This window comes from Zonotrichia leucophrys, chromosome 1, assembly GCF_028769735.1.
Source record: "Zonotrichia leucophrys gambelii isolate GWCS_2022_RI chromosome 1, RI_Zleu_2.0, whole genome shotgun sequence".
NCBI lineage: Eukaryota > Metazoa > Chordata > Aves > Passeriformes > Passerellidae > Zonotrichia > Zonotrichia leucophrys.
The window spans coordinates 95,560,955-95,575,591 of record NC_088169.1 but is presented as its reverse complement, the minus strand read 5'-3'; the positions used below and the strand labels follow the sequence as shown (position 1 = coordinate 95,575,591).

The following is a 14,637-nucleotide window of genomic DNA, read 5'->3' as shown; positions in this document are numbered from 1 at the left end:
GATGCGGGATCGGGATGCGGGACCAGGATGCGGGATCGGGATGCAGGCGGGGCGCGCCGGCCGCTCCTCGTCTCGCCACTGCGGGCCGGGCTGTCCGTGGAGCGCGGCGACGGCTGCGGGCGCCTGCCCGCGGAAGGGGGAAGCTTCGACACCGGGACGAGGAGGGCGTGGAGGTCGGGGGGGATGCGGGGGCAAGGGGCTGCAGAGCGCACCCGGAGCCCCGGCTCGGGCTGGGGAGTGCGGAGCTGCCGCCGCCGCCTCTCCTCGACGGGGTGTCCGCACCGTGGGGAGCGCAGGCCGGGGCACTGCTCCGACGAAGCTCGCATCCACCGGCGCCACGGTGTGTGGAGGGGCCGGAGAGGGCGGGCTCCTTGCCGCTGGTTGGAAGTCCAGAGTTTAACACGGGCAGCCCCGGAGGAGGGCGGAGGGTGAGGAGGTAACCCGCCGTCCCTACGTCCTGCCCAGGCGAGGCGGAGATGCTGGAGCAGGGGCCGTCCCGGGCCTTTCCGCGCCCCCCGGAGCGGAGACTCTTACTGCGGCGGGGGGCGCGGGGACCGGGCCGCTCCGCGCCGCGGGACAGCCACCGGCCCGCCCGGAGAGCCAGCCTGGCCCCGGCCCCGCTGCTGCCCGGCTGCTTGCGCTCCTTCCTCCGCACCGTCCGCCGCGTCCCTGTGCCCCGGTATGCCTCCCAACCTCACCGGCTATTACCGCTTCGTCTCCCAAGAGAACATGGACAATTACCTGCGCGCTTTAGGTAACGCTCCCCTCCCCATCGCGCTCCCTCCTCCTCTTTAGTTCCGTATCTCCAAAAAGTTAAGAGTCGGAAAGGGGAAAGAGGAAGGGAACTGGGAACCTTCTGGTCCTTCGTCTCCTACCACCACTTTTGCGCTGTGGTAGGAGAGGAAAAGAGGTACTATGGCTGATGCTCCTTGGCTAAAAAAGTGGAGGAGCTCTGCTGGAGGAGGGGCCCGGGTCTTCTGCACATCTCCCCTCTTTCTCATCCTCTAGATATCAACGTGGTCCTGCGAAAGCTGGTCTGCCTACTGAAGCCGGACAAAGAGATTATCCACACGGGAGATCACATGGTCATCCGCACCATCACCTCCCTGCGGGACTATGTTATGGATTTCGACGTGGGAGTCCAGTTTGAGGAAGACCTGGGACCCGTGGATGGACGCAAGTGCCAGGTGAGAAAGCCAAGCAGTGCAGTTTCACAGGGGACGGGGGTGTGCTAAAGAGTTCAGGGACTTGCTCAGCTTTTTGACTCAATACCCAGGTGAGAACCAAGCCCAGAGCTCAGAGCTGGCATGCCTCTGCAGGTCCAGAAGTAAGTGGTTCTATGAGTAAATCACTCACTGCCAAGAGAATGAGCAGCAGAGAGCCAGAAACCAGTTCTCTGGGATCCAGAGAATATTATCCTCTGGAGCAAAGCCCTGAAAAGATAGATTGTCGGGCCACTTGGCAGAACTCTGTTGTTGCACTTGGAAGCCAGAGGGTCATTCACCTCCAACAAAGACCATCTGTCCCAAGGAGCCACTAAAGAGACACCAGATCAGGGACTGCATTTGACATTGTGTCGGAGAGGAACAGCCAGTGTCAGCGCTGGAAACAGGTATCACACTGATCCATTTGTTCAGGACCATGTCTCCCGTCTCCTTCCCTTCAGACAACCGTGTCCTGGGAGGGGGATCAGCTGGTGTGCGAGCAGCTCGGAGAGAAGAGGAACCGCGGCTGGAGGCACTGGTTGGAGGGGGACCAGCTCCATCTGGTGAGGAGGGGTCCGCTGCAGCTTGCAAAATCCCGGTCACAGCGAGTGGGGGGACACAGTGTGGGCGCTGTTGGCTCTGAGCCGGCCCTGCAGTTTCCTTCCCCCTTCTCTGAGACCTCGTCCCCGGCTCTGCGGGGGGCAGCCACCGCTGCACACAAACATCCGCCTCCAGGGTTTAAAAGTTAAACACAAAAGTTCAACAGCTCCACAAAGGCGATGTCCCTTCCCTGCCCTGCAGCCAGACCCGCAGGGGCTTTGGGAGGGCTCCAGCCAGCAGCGGGAGGGCTGGCAGAACTGGGGAGAGGCAGGAGGGGATCCAACCTGAACTCCTCTCTTGCCTCCCCTTTCCCAGCGCATGACTGCCGAAGACGAGGTCTGCGTCCAGGTTTTCCAGAAGGTGAAGTGAACGCTTCCCGCAGAGATGCCCGGGCGGGACCCGCGCTCCCCAGTGCGAGAAAGAAAAAGAAACACGACCCGATCGAGCCGAGCCCCCCCGTAGCAGCGTGTTTTCTTGAGCCTCGCCCACCGGCCAGCGGCGGCCGGGCCGGCCGGGGGTCACGGCTGGGCCGGGCCGGCGGCAGCGGGAGGCGGGCAGCGGGACGGGCCGGGGCGGGAGCGCTGGGCCGCCGGCGGCGCGGAGGCTCCTTTCAGAATAAGAGCGCTCGGGGAGGAGCGGGGCGGGGGCTGCCCCGGCACCGGCCCGGCCCCGCAGCTCCCGCGCTCCTCCCGCCGCTCCACCGCGGCCGGACCCCGCCGTGCCCGCCGGGACTGGGGGGTCGGTGCCCGAGTGGGCAGGGGTAGCTCAGGCTGCTTCTGCAGGCATCACCTGCCGTCTTCTCTGGTCCTCTGGGGATGCTGCGTTCTCCCTGGGATCGTAGGATCATAGAACCATGGAATGGCTTGGGTTGTAAGGATGTTAAAGATCATTTAGTTCCAGGCCTCCCCTAGAATTCAGAAGAAATTTTTCTTCATTGAAATGGACTACCCAAGGAGGTGGTGGAGTCACCATCTCCAGAAGTGTTCACAAAATGATTGGATGTGGCTCTTGCTGCCATGGTCTCTTTGAAAAGGTTGACGATCGATCAAATGTTAAATTTGATGCTCTTGGAGGTCTTTTCCAACCTAAATGATTCTGTGATTGTGTGACATTTCATTTAGATCATGTGGCTTAAAGCCTCATCCAGTCTGACCTTGAGCACTTCCAGGGATGGGGCAGCCACAGCTTCTTGGGATCCTCAAGCAGGATGGGTAGGATCAGAACTTGTCCTTCAGAGTCTAGGATTCTCACTTGATGGTGTGAAGGGGGAGGGCTGGCTGGAGTACTCAGCCCCATGTTCACCACCTTCCTGAAAAGGTCCCGTGGGTGAGGAAGGGTCAGGATCTCTTCGTGGGGTCAGAAACCACAGCCCCCTCTCTAGCCCCAGCATTCCTTCTGGCGTTCTTGGCGGGGTCTCCTCACAACCATCCTCTGGTCCACAGCTATCTGCAGCTGGAGACCAAGGGGCACAACCAGAGGAGGTGAGGTCCCCTGAAAACCCAGACCCATGCCACAAAGAGGGCTGTTCTTTAATTATGACACTTTATGGGTTGGGCGCAAGTCCACAGGCAGTTATTCCTGGAAAATAACCTTCTGTTGCCCCCCAACAGAAGGTTGAAAGACAGGGTATACAAAGATGTGCAACTACTGACACCACAAAGAGCCAAGAGATTGGCAGATTTTTAAAATATAAGGCCTTTATTTTTTCTGCCGGCAATCATTTAAAAATAGTGTTTTCTGGAGAGCTTCTTTTCAGGAAACTGCGAAGATGAGTGCCATGAGAAAAGCATTACTTCAGAACATGTGATGGGCAAGGGCTTGGGGAGCTGCAGCTGTGCCTACAGTGTCAACCTCTGACTCTTTATGGTTGTATCTGGGGACATGTGAGGCAGGAGCACCCTGTCAGTATCCACAATCCACAATTTGGGCACCACAATCAAAGCTGGTGAGCAGCCAGAGCCAGGCCATCCAGCATGCCTGCTGTGTGCAGACCTCCTCAGCCCATCACTCCTTCTACCACAGGGAACCTCTACATGACCTTTGTTGTACCATGAAGCTGCAGAAGGCAGACAGCAGCTGGAGCTGCTTCCACTGCTGCCCTCTTTGCACTCTTCCATGCCACAAGAACGCCCTCAGAGCTGCTCCTGATGCTCAGCACTGAGCCCACCTCACCATGTCCAGGCTGGCATCTTCCAGACTGTGTGACCAACAACTAATCTGCTCATTCCAGGCCCTGCAACACAAGCTGGTACAAACTCTCCTCTTCTGAGCCTTCATTCTGGTTGGATGGCAGACACTATTGCCTTCAGGTGATTAGCCAGACTCTTCTGCCATCCATGTAATTTTCCTGTGAGGTGATAGGCCAAGTAGATTACTTCTGACTCATTGCCAGACATCATGTATCCATGACAGCCTCTCTTCTTCAGGAATCATCTGATTGGGCCAGAACCAGAGATAAGAGTCATTACTCACTTGATGTGGTCCCCACACTAATGATAATCATAGGGGATAGTACTGCAACATATTCTAGGCCTTCAGGTAGTAACTACCAGCATTAATAATTCAGTTTTTCCTTTCATAATCATGAAAGGTGTGATGCCTAAGTCAGATGGTGACTTTACCCCACAGAACTGCATTGCTGAGACATGAGGCTATGGGAAGTGAGGATGCCACTGTAAAGCAGGGGAAAGTTGTGATATTGGGAGGACTCAGGTGGGAGGAGGTGTGATATTGGTGAGTGGCTGGTGCTGCAGAACTGTGTACCCCTCAGGGTATTACACTTGGTTCTGCTCCTTGATTTAGAAGACACAGAAATAGACTGCCAAGGTGCTGTTTCTGCTGCTCACCATCTCATATCAGGGGAAAGATCCTCTGTTTGAGTTCTGAACCTTCTTTTGGTCTTGGTCATCCTCTCCCTACCAGCCAGAGCTGCAGAAGCAGCATGATTTGTCTGAAAGAGCCACTCTCTCACAGGCCTGGCTGTGTGAAGGCCAAGCCCAATGGCAGTGTCCCCAGAGGGCTCCAGCCAAGCCTTTGGGTACTTTGAGTAGTCAGATCAACAGGGTTGAATGTAGAGTGCCCTGGGGAAGCAGCTCAGTGAGGTGAGACTGGGTGTGCAGCCCTGCTGTGCTCTAGGGTAGGTGGTATAGCTGCAAGAGACCAAACAGAGGTAATTCTCTGTCCTCCTTGACTCAGGCTTGAGGATAAAATACCCAGCTCCTTGTTCACTGTGGACAAGAGGATCTAGTCCACATGCCAGAAGATATTTTCATGGTTTCTGAGTCTGTAAAGCAGATTTCTTTCCAACGACCTCCTGCAAGACACTGTATTCAAAGCAGGGTTCTTGCTCTATAAGAGGATCTTATAGAGCACGATCTTTGACCGTGCTGAAGATCTACAGTTTTTTTACTTTTCTCTGATATTGTCTGTATTTATTGTCCAGAGCACTTGTGATGCAGCTGAGGCCCACAGGCAGCAAACAGGGGCCAGTTTTGGCATTCTGTGGTCCTACATATATTCCGTGGTCCTACAGGAATTCTGCCCCTAAGCAAAGATGGGCACATATGTCCTTCCAAGGAAAAAACCACGCTATTTCTTGGCCCCAGCCCAGCAGGAGGAAGAGGGTTGCCCGGAGCAGGGCAGGCCAGCAGTGGGAGCTCTGGAGCTGCCCTGAGGGTGCCGCTGTGCTCTCCCAGCCAGGCGGGCTCTAGGATGTGTGTCAGGGGAGCGCTGCTCGGGCTGGATGTGTCCCCAGCCAACCCCCCTGCTTCACCGGCTGAACTCGTCTCCTGTCATCCCAAATGGTGCTGTCGGGACGGTAAAAGGCATTGAGGACACGGCAGATGTGCTTTGAAAGTGCCACAGGACACTCCCAGTAAGTGCCCCCTGGATAGAGGATTGCTTGTCAAGGACACAGCGAAATTATCCATTTCCACAAAGGATCCCCAGGGCTGTCTGTCTGTCCGTACTTTCCCAGAGAACACTCTTCCCACTGCTTTCCAGGTGTGGTTTCTGAGTAAGAAACCGCTCCAGCATGGCACAGCACAGCAGTGAGCCTGCCCAAGTATGTTCATCATGCAGAGGACATCAGGAAGTACTGGGATAATGTTCCCTCTTTAATCTTAAATCTGATATGTGGGGTCATATGGTATTATAGCAGTGGCATTAATTATGTGTTTATGTCATCTTTTTGGGAAAATAATTCAAAGATATTTGATGAACAGGTTCTCTTGTACACTTCCATAAATATCCCAAAGCTGCTTTCTTCATTCTTTTTAACACTATTTTCATCTTCATTCAACATGTTTTTGTGGCTGTGAATTACTTCCTCTGATTTCAATGCAAGACACTTCCTAACCTCTCGGAAGCCACTCATAATTCCAAGGAAAAACACTAAAATGGTGTTTTATCTCTTCCACCAAAGCTTGAAAGCCAAGAAATTTTAAACTTCATAAAACTGGGGACATAAATACATGTCTTGGGCACTATGTTGTTAAAAGCCTGAAAGGGGTTTTCAAGCTGCTATATTTTCTCATTTCCCCATTAAATAGAGGGCCTTATCTATCTATCTTGGTTCTCCTAAAAATGCTTGCAGAAGAAACATCAAGAGGGGTCCTTGAAAAGGGATTTGTTCTCAGAATGCCTTTAATTCTGTAGACTTTCATTTTTCTTAATATCTTTTTAACTCAAGTGCCTGAGGCTTCTTGCTTTCCTTGAGGGTCATCCCAGTTCCCACCCCCCAGAAATCTCATAAGTGCTCTTCAGCAGGTCAGAATTGAGAAAACTTATCTTTTTTGACAGCTTCATTTCAGCTTGATTTTTTTAAAGTTTGAACTAACTTGTGAAGACTATAAATTTTCTCATCTTTCTAAACCAGAAAAGAGCCCGGGGGGACTGGGGGGTGTCTTTGGAGGAGGACATTTTCGGCGGGAACAAACTCGGAGCAGATCCTGGATAGCAGACTAAGCCCTCGGAGGGGTCTCAGGCAATGGTTTTCCTGCTTCCAGGGCCAGGATAGGTCTCTTGGCTCTGCATGCGTGGCCAGGCCGGGACTCCCCCGGGGCTCCCCCGGCTCAGTGCTGGCGGGCCGGGCCCGGGGCGCTCGGCAGCAGAGGGCAGCAGAGCCGGCGCTGGGACCGGCCTGGTCCGGGGCCAGGCTGCTCGCAGTCCCGCTTTCTGTTCCCCGCTCCTGCCTCCCGAGCTCCCTCCTCCTCCTCCTGCCCCGGTCCCGCCCCGGCTCCCCGCCGGCCGCCGCTCCGAGCTCCGCCGGGCTGCACGGGCAGCGGGAGCGCACGGAGATGTGAGTCGGGCTCCGGGCAGGGGCACAGCCCTGGGGGAGGGTGGGGGTCCTGGGGCTCAGACTTTTCCAGGGAGGAGAGTAGCACAACGGGGCTGAGCTGGTGCGCTGGGCAGTGAGCTTGTTCCGGAGGAACACGGAGGGCGAGGGGGGAGATGCGCAGAATGAGAGATAAAAAATGTGAGTGCCAACTTTTGGAGGCATGAGTGGCGAGAGGGCTGCCCAGGAGACACTAGAGAATTGCTCCACAGCAAACGGAGCTTGAGATCTTGAGATCCTGGCCAAGGATCCTAAACTAGTGATAACCCAAAACAACTCACTGGCCCGGGATCAAGGGGGACCAACCTTCTCCTGGTTCTATAAGAATCAGCCCTACAGCTTCTGGGGACATGCAGACCTTACTCAGGGAATTCACCCATGCTCCTCCACACTGCTTCCTGGGTTAATGAATTTCTCTGTAGAGGCTAGTACAGTGGCTTGCTGGAACCTTGTTAGTGCTGGTGTCTTCATTTCAGCTGCCCTTCTTGTTCCTGAGTGATCCAAGCCAGGAGCTGGTTCTGCAACCAGGCTTCCTGTGTTTGCATTCCTCTGGACAGTGCACAAATCAGTTGTGAAGTCTCTCCTGATTTTGAATGACCTAATTTTGTGCAATGTCATCGTTTATTTGTCGTGTTCACAGGCATGTTCCTTGTCTCCCATGGGCCTTCCTCTTTTTTGGAGTGATTGGTTCCAGTCCTGTCCCAAGAGGTTCTCCCCTTTTTGGGGAGATCAGATCCCCCAGTTATCCCAAGCCATATCCCAACGATAACACCAGCAGCTGGGATATCCAGGTCCCAAAAGGCTATGTGGTGAAGCTGACCTTCAAATACTTTGACCTGGAGCCATCTGAGTCCTGCTTCTACGACTATGTTAAGGTACGTGCACAGACTCCTGGGCCAGGGGGTGCCTGGAGATGGCAGCCCAGGGGCCACCAAGTGCAATGGCTCCCCATCCACCAGGACTCCTCCTGTGATGCTTCCCATGAAGGAAAGGGAAGGAGTTAAAGATAGAAATGGGAGGAGCAAACACTGACAACTCATGGTTGGGTAATATCAGTGTGTGGAGCAGGCTCAATTTTTTGAGCCTGCACTGATTTCACCTTAACTCTGACAGATCAAAGCAGACAAGAAGGACTTGGGCAGATATTGTGGCAGGCTTGGGTCGACCACAGGCAATCACCCGGGAAGAAAGGAGTTTGTATCTAAGGGGAGAAAGATGCACCTGGAATTTCACTCTGATTTCTCCAATGAAGACAACGGCACAGTGATTCCCTACAGGGGCTTCCTGGCATCCTACAGAGCTGTGGGTGAGTAGGAAATACCCTCGGCATGCAGAAGGAAAAGCCTATGTGGCTCCAACCAATTTCCCTCCTTGCCAGGCAAATAGAGAAGCTTCAGGCAAGGATACGGATCTCTAAGTACTGTCAGTGTAGAGCAGGGAGGTTTAACACTTTCTTCCCCTTGCCCCTTGACTTCCTGTGTCTTCAGATCTGGATGAATGTGATCCTAACAATGCTGCCGAGAACAATGAAAGGCCTCAATGCCAGCACTTCTGTCACAACTATGTGGGTGGCTACTTCTGTTCTTGCCGGATTGGCTACCAGCTTCAGAGTGACCAGCACTCCTGCAAAGGTAAAGAGAAATTTTAAAAGATCAGAGGAGCAGGCAGTTTGGGAGAAGTGACTTAGGAAGCAGATGGTGGGGCTGCAGGAGGCACATCCCCACGATGTGACCTATCTTTTCCTCCTCTTCACAGTGGAGTGCAGCAGTGAGTTGTTCACGGAGACCTCTGGGTACCTGAGCAGCCCCGAGTACCCGCAGCCCTACCCCGAGTACCTCCGGTGTAACTACAGCATCCGTCTGCAGGAGGGCCTGTCCATCGCCCTCAGGTTCTTGGAACCCTTTGAGATTGATGATCACCAGCAAGTCCACTGTCCTTATGACCAGCTCAAGGTACTGAGATTCGCAAATTCTCCTCCCAACCCTGCTGCCAGACCCGGACAGGAGTCGTGGGGACACCACTAAGACGAGAAATATGGGATCAGCACAAGCAGAATGCCCCAGCACGAATGCCCCAGCACTGTCTCTCCCTCAGTGCATTTAATTACCACTGTCCTGAGGTCAGAGGCTCTGGGTCATAGGCCCCTGTGAGTGAAGGAAAAGAACCCATCCTTCTTCCAGTTTAATTTCCTTTTGATTTAATCTCAGGGACTGATATCTCTGATTCCCAGAGAAGGGAGAAGCAGAGCTTGTGCTGGGTCAGTCTGTAGTTCTGATCTGTTAGTGAAGGCATCAGCAAAGGTGGGTCTGACAACCAGCCCTATTCACCATCACAGGCACTCTGGTAAATTTGCTCTGGGTCGAAACAGGCATTCTGAGGCAGAGAGGCATGTGTGTTTCTGTTTCTCTCCCTGTGATACTTGTTTTCCTCATCAGATCCAAGCCCGAGGGAGAGAGATTGGTGAATTCTGTGGCAGGAAACCACCTGGCATCATTGAAACCAACAGCAATGAGGTGGACATACTCTTCCTCACTGATGACTCAGGGTTCAGCCGTGGCTGGAAGATCCACTACACCTCAGAGAGTAAGGGATTTCTCCCACAGAGGCTACTACAGCCCACTGACACTGTTTGCTAATGCCAGCCTAACCTGTCCCACTGTCTCGCAGAAATACGGTGCCCACAGCCTGTCCCACGGGATCAGTTCACCATCATCAGAGACCTGCAGCCTGTGTACCAATTTCAGGACTATGTTGTTGTCAGCTGCAAGACTGGGTATCACCTGATGGAGGTGAGATCCCTTCTCCACTCCCTTCAGCCGTATTCTCTTTTGTCTTCTCTTCGTGCCTTTCACTTTTGGTTGAACTTCTCTGGAGATTTCACTCATGGCAACCTCTTGTCCTTTCTGTTTCTACTTTGCTTCTCTCAGCTTTTTCCAGTGGTTTCTCTTTTCTTAGCTCTCTTCCTTATGCAGTTACTCTTTCATGAAGCCCTGGTAGAAGATTAAAGACAAAGATCCCAGGAAAAGTTAGACAAGGTAGACAAGAACATCTCTTTGGAAGGATATGAAACCAGAAGATGAAAGCAGATGTTACCTGCCTCCCTTGCCATTCTATTGCTAGGGCTGGGTAGCATCTCTGACTCATTGTGGGTTTATACCTGCTGGCTGCATCTTGGCCTGCTATGAAGAATGTGTAGCCCGTGGCAATTACAGGATACAGGGAAAAGAGGAGACAGCAACTGGAACAGACTGCAGAGGGGCAAATATTGGACAGCAGTGAAAAGATGGGCACACAGAATAATATTTAAATGTGGGGAAGGAATTAGGGACTCTGTACAACCAACAGATGTTTTTCTCTCCCATGTAGGGTGACAAAAAGCTGATGTCCTTCACGGCTGTCTGCCAGGCTGATGGCACATGGCATCAACCCATGCCCCGCTGTGAAGGTGAGTGATCTGAGAACGGGAATAACATCCTCTGCTGTGGCTTTCCTGCTCCTGGAATGTGGGAAATTCAGCCTCTCTGACTCACTTAGTCCATAGCCTCATGGATGTGCTGTCTGAAGAACCTATGGAGGTCCAACATTGATTCACATTTTTCTTCTTGCAAAAAATTCAAATGTTTTTCCTCCCTTACAAAAATACCTAAATATCACTCCCAAATTACTATGATATTGCAATATCTTAAAGCAAAAGATCCTAATCTGGGATCTCTTTTGGGACAACCTCTCTTTGCCCACTGTCCTAACTGGTCCTTCACATCCTGGCCCCAATGCCCAGACTTGCAGTCAGTCTGCTGTTGATTCATGTTTTATTTTTTCCCTTTTCTTGTAGTTGTGAACTGTGGCAGCCCCAAAAACGTGACCAATGGTGCATTCAGCTACCTTAAGGAGCCTGCAAACAATGAGTACCAGTCGGTGATTGCATACCGGTGCAATGAGCCCTATTATCACATCGTCACAGGGACGGGCGGCGGTGAGTCCTGATCACACACGGACACCTGTGTTGCTGTAATACACCTGGGCCTGGAAAGCCCTCCCACGTTTCAATTAGAATCAGCTCTTCTTCCCAGGCTTAGGGCTCATGCTTGCCTCCTGTGAAGACTCCAGTCTTTTCTTGACCCTGCAGCATATTGCTGGAGTCTTTTTGTCTCAGCCTATTCCCACCTTGCTTCATTCCCAGAGCCCATCACATCCCTCTTCCATGCTCCCCTTAACTTTTGCCAAAGGTCATATTCTCTCAGCTAGAGTTGCAATTCTTTTTTTTTTCTTTCCTAGCAGATTTCATTCTTTTCTGGTGGATTGCATTCTTTCACTGAAATTTGAGGCATGGTGTCTGGGAATCACCAAAATCCACAAAACTCACTGCATCAGTCTGAGTTGCTACAGAGGCAAATAAATAAACACACCCTCTGGTCCAGTGCAGTGCGGTTTAGCTCTTTGGAATATTGTTCAGCTGCAGAGATATCTAACAGCTAAATAACATACTTGCAGAAAAAGCTATTTTAATGCAGCACCTCAGAAAACTTAAGTCATCATTCCAAACCATTCACATTTGTTCTTTTTACACCTGAGACATTGCTTGATGACGCAGGACCTTTGATCCCAAGAACAGCATAAGGAGTTCATTATTTCCTTGCCTTGGTTGCTCATTTAGCCTCCACAAGGAAAAAAAATTAATCTGAATCAGTTCCTGGATACAGTTACCAGCATAGATGCACGGTTGTGCTGGAGAGAGGTGACATGCTACTCAAGAGTTAAGTTGGTATTAATGTTGAACTTGATTATTCTTGCATCTGAGTTTAACTCCTTCATATAAATTCAGAGATCAGTCTCATCAGAAGAAAAATCAGGAGCAAGCAAATATCAGCTGCAGCCAAATTCTGGTGTGGAGTCATCCTAATTTAATCCATTTTAAAAGACAACAGCAAACACTTTCTCAGAAGCATTTACTTCAGCATTAAGACAAATTGTACAAAATTTATTTTTAGTCGCCAGCACAAACTTTCTAAGAAAAGCAAGAGTGTTGGAGGTAGTAGAGTTTGTGTTGAGAGGTGACAGTCAAGTTTAGCTGACCTGCAACTTAGGCTCAGAAATAGATACTTATCATGTACAGCACCTGACTCATCTGGTTCCCATTTCTGGGACAAACCACCTTGTCCTACTCCCTGCAAACTACCAACACCAGAAGTTTGAATCTAAAATCCATGCTTTTACTACTTCTCTCTCTTCTTTGAGCTAAATAAGGTCAAACAGTGCTCTGTACACCTGTGGACCCAGTGAAGATAAGACTTCACGCAGATGGCCCTTCAACCTTTTCTTCTATAGTGCCTGCTTTACTGCAGCTTTACTGCTCCCCTGGAACTGAGGTCCTGCTTCAAAATGTACGGACAGAAACATCTCACACTCTACCACAGGCAGCTTCTCCCAGGAAAGATGCTTTGGGATGGAAGGGCTACGGAACCTCTTGAAAATATTCTATTCTATTCTATTCTATTCTATTCTATTCTATTCTATTCTATTCTATTCTATTCTATTCTATTCTATTCTATTCTATTCTATTCTATTCTATTCTATTCTATTCTATTCTATTCTATTCCATTCCATTCCATTCCATTCCATTCCATTCCATTCTATTTTCTCACCCCATGCCTGCAGGCCTGGGTCTCATTCCCTTCCCTCTCATCCTACAGAAAGATTCACCTGTTCTTCTGAGGGAACCTGGCTGGATCAAGATGGCCAGAAGAGAATTCCATCCTGCTTGCCAGGTCAGTAAAAACTCTGACTTCACCTGGTATTTTCTGACTCATGCTTACAATCAGTACAAAAGTGGGACAGCATACAGGTAGGGGTGTGAGAATAGCTATATCTGGGAGGGAAAAGGTAAAACTGTCCAGAAAGCCAAAATAAAGTGAAATCAAACAGTGATAGTGAGGAAAGAGAGAGAAAAGCCAGGACAACAGAGGATAGGTGTCATGTTCTTGTGTTTCTCCACAGTGTGTGGGAAGCCAGTCCATCCCGTTTTTGAAGTCCAGAGGATCTTGGGTGGCAAAGCAGCAAAGAGAGGCAATTTTCCTTGGCAGGCTCTGACTGGCATCAATGGACGAGGGGGTGGTGCCCTCCTGGGCGATCGCTGGATCCTGACTGCTGCCCACACCATCTTCCCCAAAGGAGCAGTACAGAACAATGTGAGCCTGGAGCAGCTGGCAGAGGAGGCTGACATTTTCCTCGGCCACACCAACGTAGACGAGCTCCACAAGATGGGTAACCACCCTGTGCGCAGGATCTTTATCCACCCGGATTTCAACCCTAAAGATGAGCACAACTTCAACGGGGACATAGCCCTGCTGGAGCTGAAAAACCCAGTAACCCTGGGCCCTACACTGCTGCCCATCTGTCTCCCAGATGCCACCAACACCTCGTTCTACGCCCACGGGCACATGGGCTACGTGAGTGGCTTTGGTGTGGACAAGAACCGCATCTCAAGCGATTTGAAGTATGTGAGCCTACCAGCAGTGGCTCAAGAGAAGTGTCAGAGTTGGCTAGACAGTAACAAGAAAGGTATCCCAATGGTTTTCTCTGAGAACATGTTCTGTGCTGGCTTCCTGGAAGGCAAGAAGGATACTTGCCAGGGGGATAGCGGGAGCGTCCTCACGGTGTTGGACAGGGAAAGCGGTCGCTGGGTGGCTACCGGCATCGTTTCGTGGGGAATCGGCTGTGGCACGGGCTACGGCTTCTACACCAAGATCCTCAACTATCTGGACTGGATCAATGGGATAGTAAAGGAGGACAGGCCCTAGGTATTGCTGTCCTACTACCTGAGCACCACTAGCATATCAATTTCCAGACACAGCAAGTCATAGCCAAAGCTTTTCATGATGTCCCAAAGATTTTTTGAACGTGCAAAGCATGTAATCTCCATCACAAGCACTTCTGAAAGCTGCCATCCTGTTTGGTTGGCAGCTTGGGAGATGCCTTTGTGGGTGTTCTGTCTCATACAAATCATATAACCGGATGAAGCCTTAATTGTCTCAGGAAATCTCATGGCAGCAAACATGTTAAGGTTTGAAATGCTGATGATATCATGAGACTACTGCAGTCTACTTTTGTACTCTCTTTTGTGGGAAGGTTGCAGGCAAGAAGACTTCCTTGAAGGAGGGGGTAGTTTCTGCTGAGTACAGTGTGCGTAAGCCCATTGGCGTCAGTATGAGTCTGAATATTAAAATACTTGCTGAATAAACCAGGTGTTTCACGGTTTTTTTTGTCTATGTTTTAACAACTGAATACTTTTCAGCACTGGTAGCAACTTTTGTGTAAGATTGACCTGGACTTTTGGACTTTGTATAGGGGTTGCTTTACCTACCACTAAAGTGTTTCCAGTTCTGCAATGGCATATAGCAGCTGCTTATCTGTCCCAAAACTATCATTAGATTACACGGCCTGAAATCCCAGGTGGCTTCAAGGGAGGCAAAAATAACTTGCCTGTGTGATGCCACATTC

At 51.0% G+C, this 14,637-nt stretch overlaps 2 protein-coding genes across 2 annotated transcripts; both read left to right on the top strand.

Annotated features, from left to right (window-relative positions):
* The first annotated feature begins 92 nt into the window (after nt 1–92).
* Nucleotides 93–2,255, top strand: RBP5 (retinol binding protein 5). Its single transcript, XM_064723862.1, has 4 exons — nt 93–754; nt 1,009–1,187; nt 1,667–1,768; nt 2,121–2,255. The coding sequence occupies exons 1-4, from the start codon at nt 682–684 to the stop codon at nt 2,172–2,174; spliced, it is 408 nt and encodes a 135-aa protein (XP_064579932.1). The 5' UTR covers nt 93–681; the 3' UTR covers nt 2,175–2,255.
* A 4,713-nt stretch (nt 2,256–6,968) lies between these two features.
* Nucleotides 6,969–14,394, top strand: C1R (complement C1r). The gene is made up of 11 exons (XM_064723825.1): nt 6,969–7,104; nt 7,781–8,015; nt 8,254–8,446; nt 8,628–8,771; nt 8,896–9,092; nt 9,576–9,723; nt 9,808–9,929; nt 10,507–10,585; nt 10,973–11,113; nt 12,831–12,905; nt 13,135–14,394. Coding segments are annotated over exons 1-11 (2,139 nt in total). The 5' UTR covers nt 6,969–7,102; the 3' UTR covers nt 13,938–14,394.
* The last annotated feature ends 243 nt before the right edge of the window (nt 14,395–14,637 follow it).

Excerpts from the sequence above, each read along its gene's own strand:
- RBP5 (XM_064723862.1), top strand. The coding sequence starts at position 682 with ATGCCTCCCAACCTCACCGGCTATTACCGCTTCGTCTCCCAAGAGAAC. Across the intron at positions 755-1,008 it reads CAATTACCTGCGCGCTTTAG|ATATCAACGTGGTCCTGCGA; the intron begins GTAACGCTCCCC and ends CTCATCCTCTAG. Across the intron at positions 1,188-1,666 it reads TGGATGGACGCAAGTGCCAG|ACAACCGTGTCCTGGGAGGG; the intron begins GTGAGAAAGCCA and ends CCTTCCCTTCAG.
- C1R (XM_064723825.1), top strand. Across the intron at positions 8,016-8,253 it reads GCTTCTACGACTATGTTAAG|ATCAAAGCAGACAAGAAGGA; the intron begins GTACGTGCACAG and ends TAACTCTGACAG. Across the intron at positions 8,772-8,895 it reads TGACCAGCACTCCTGCAAAG|TGGAGTGCAGCAGTGAGTTG; the intron begins GTAAAGAGAAAT and ends TCCTCTTCACAG.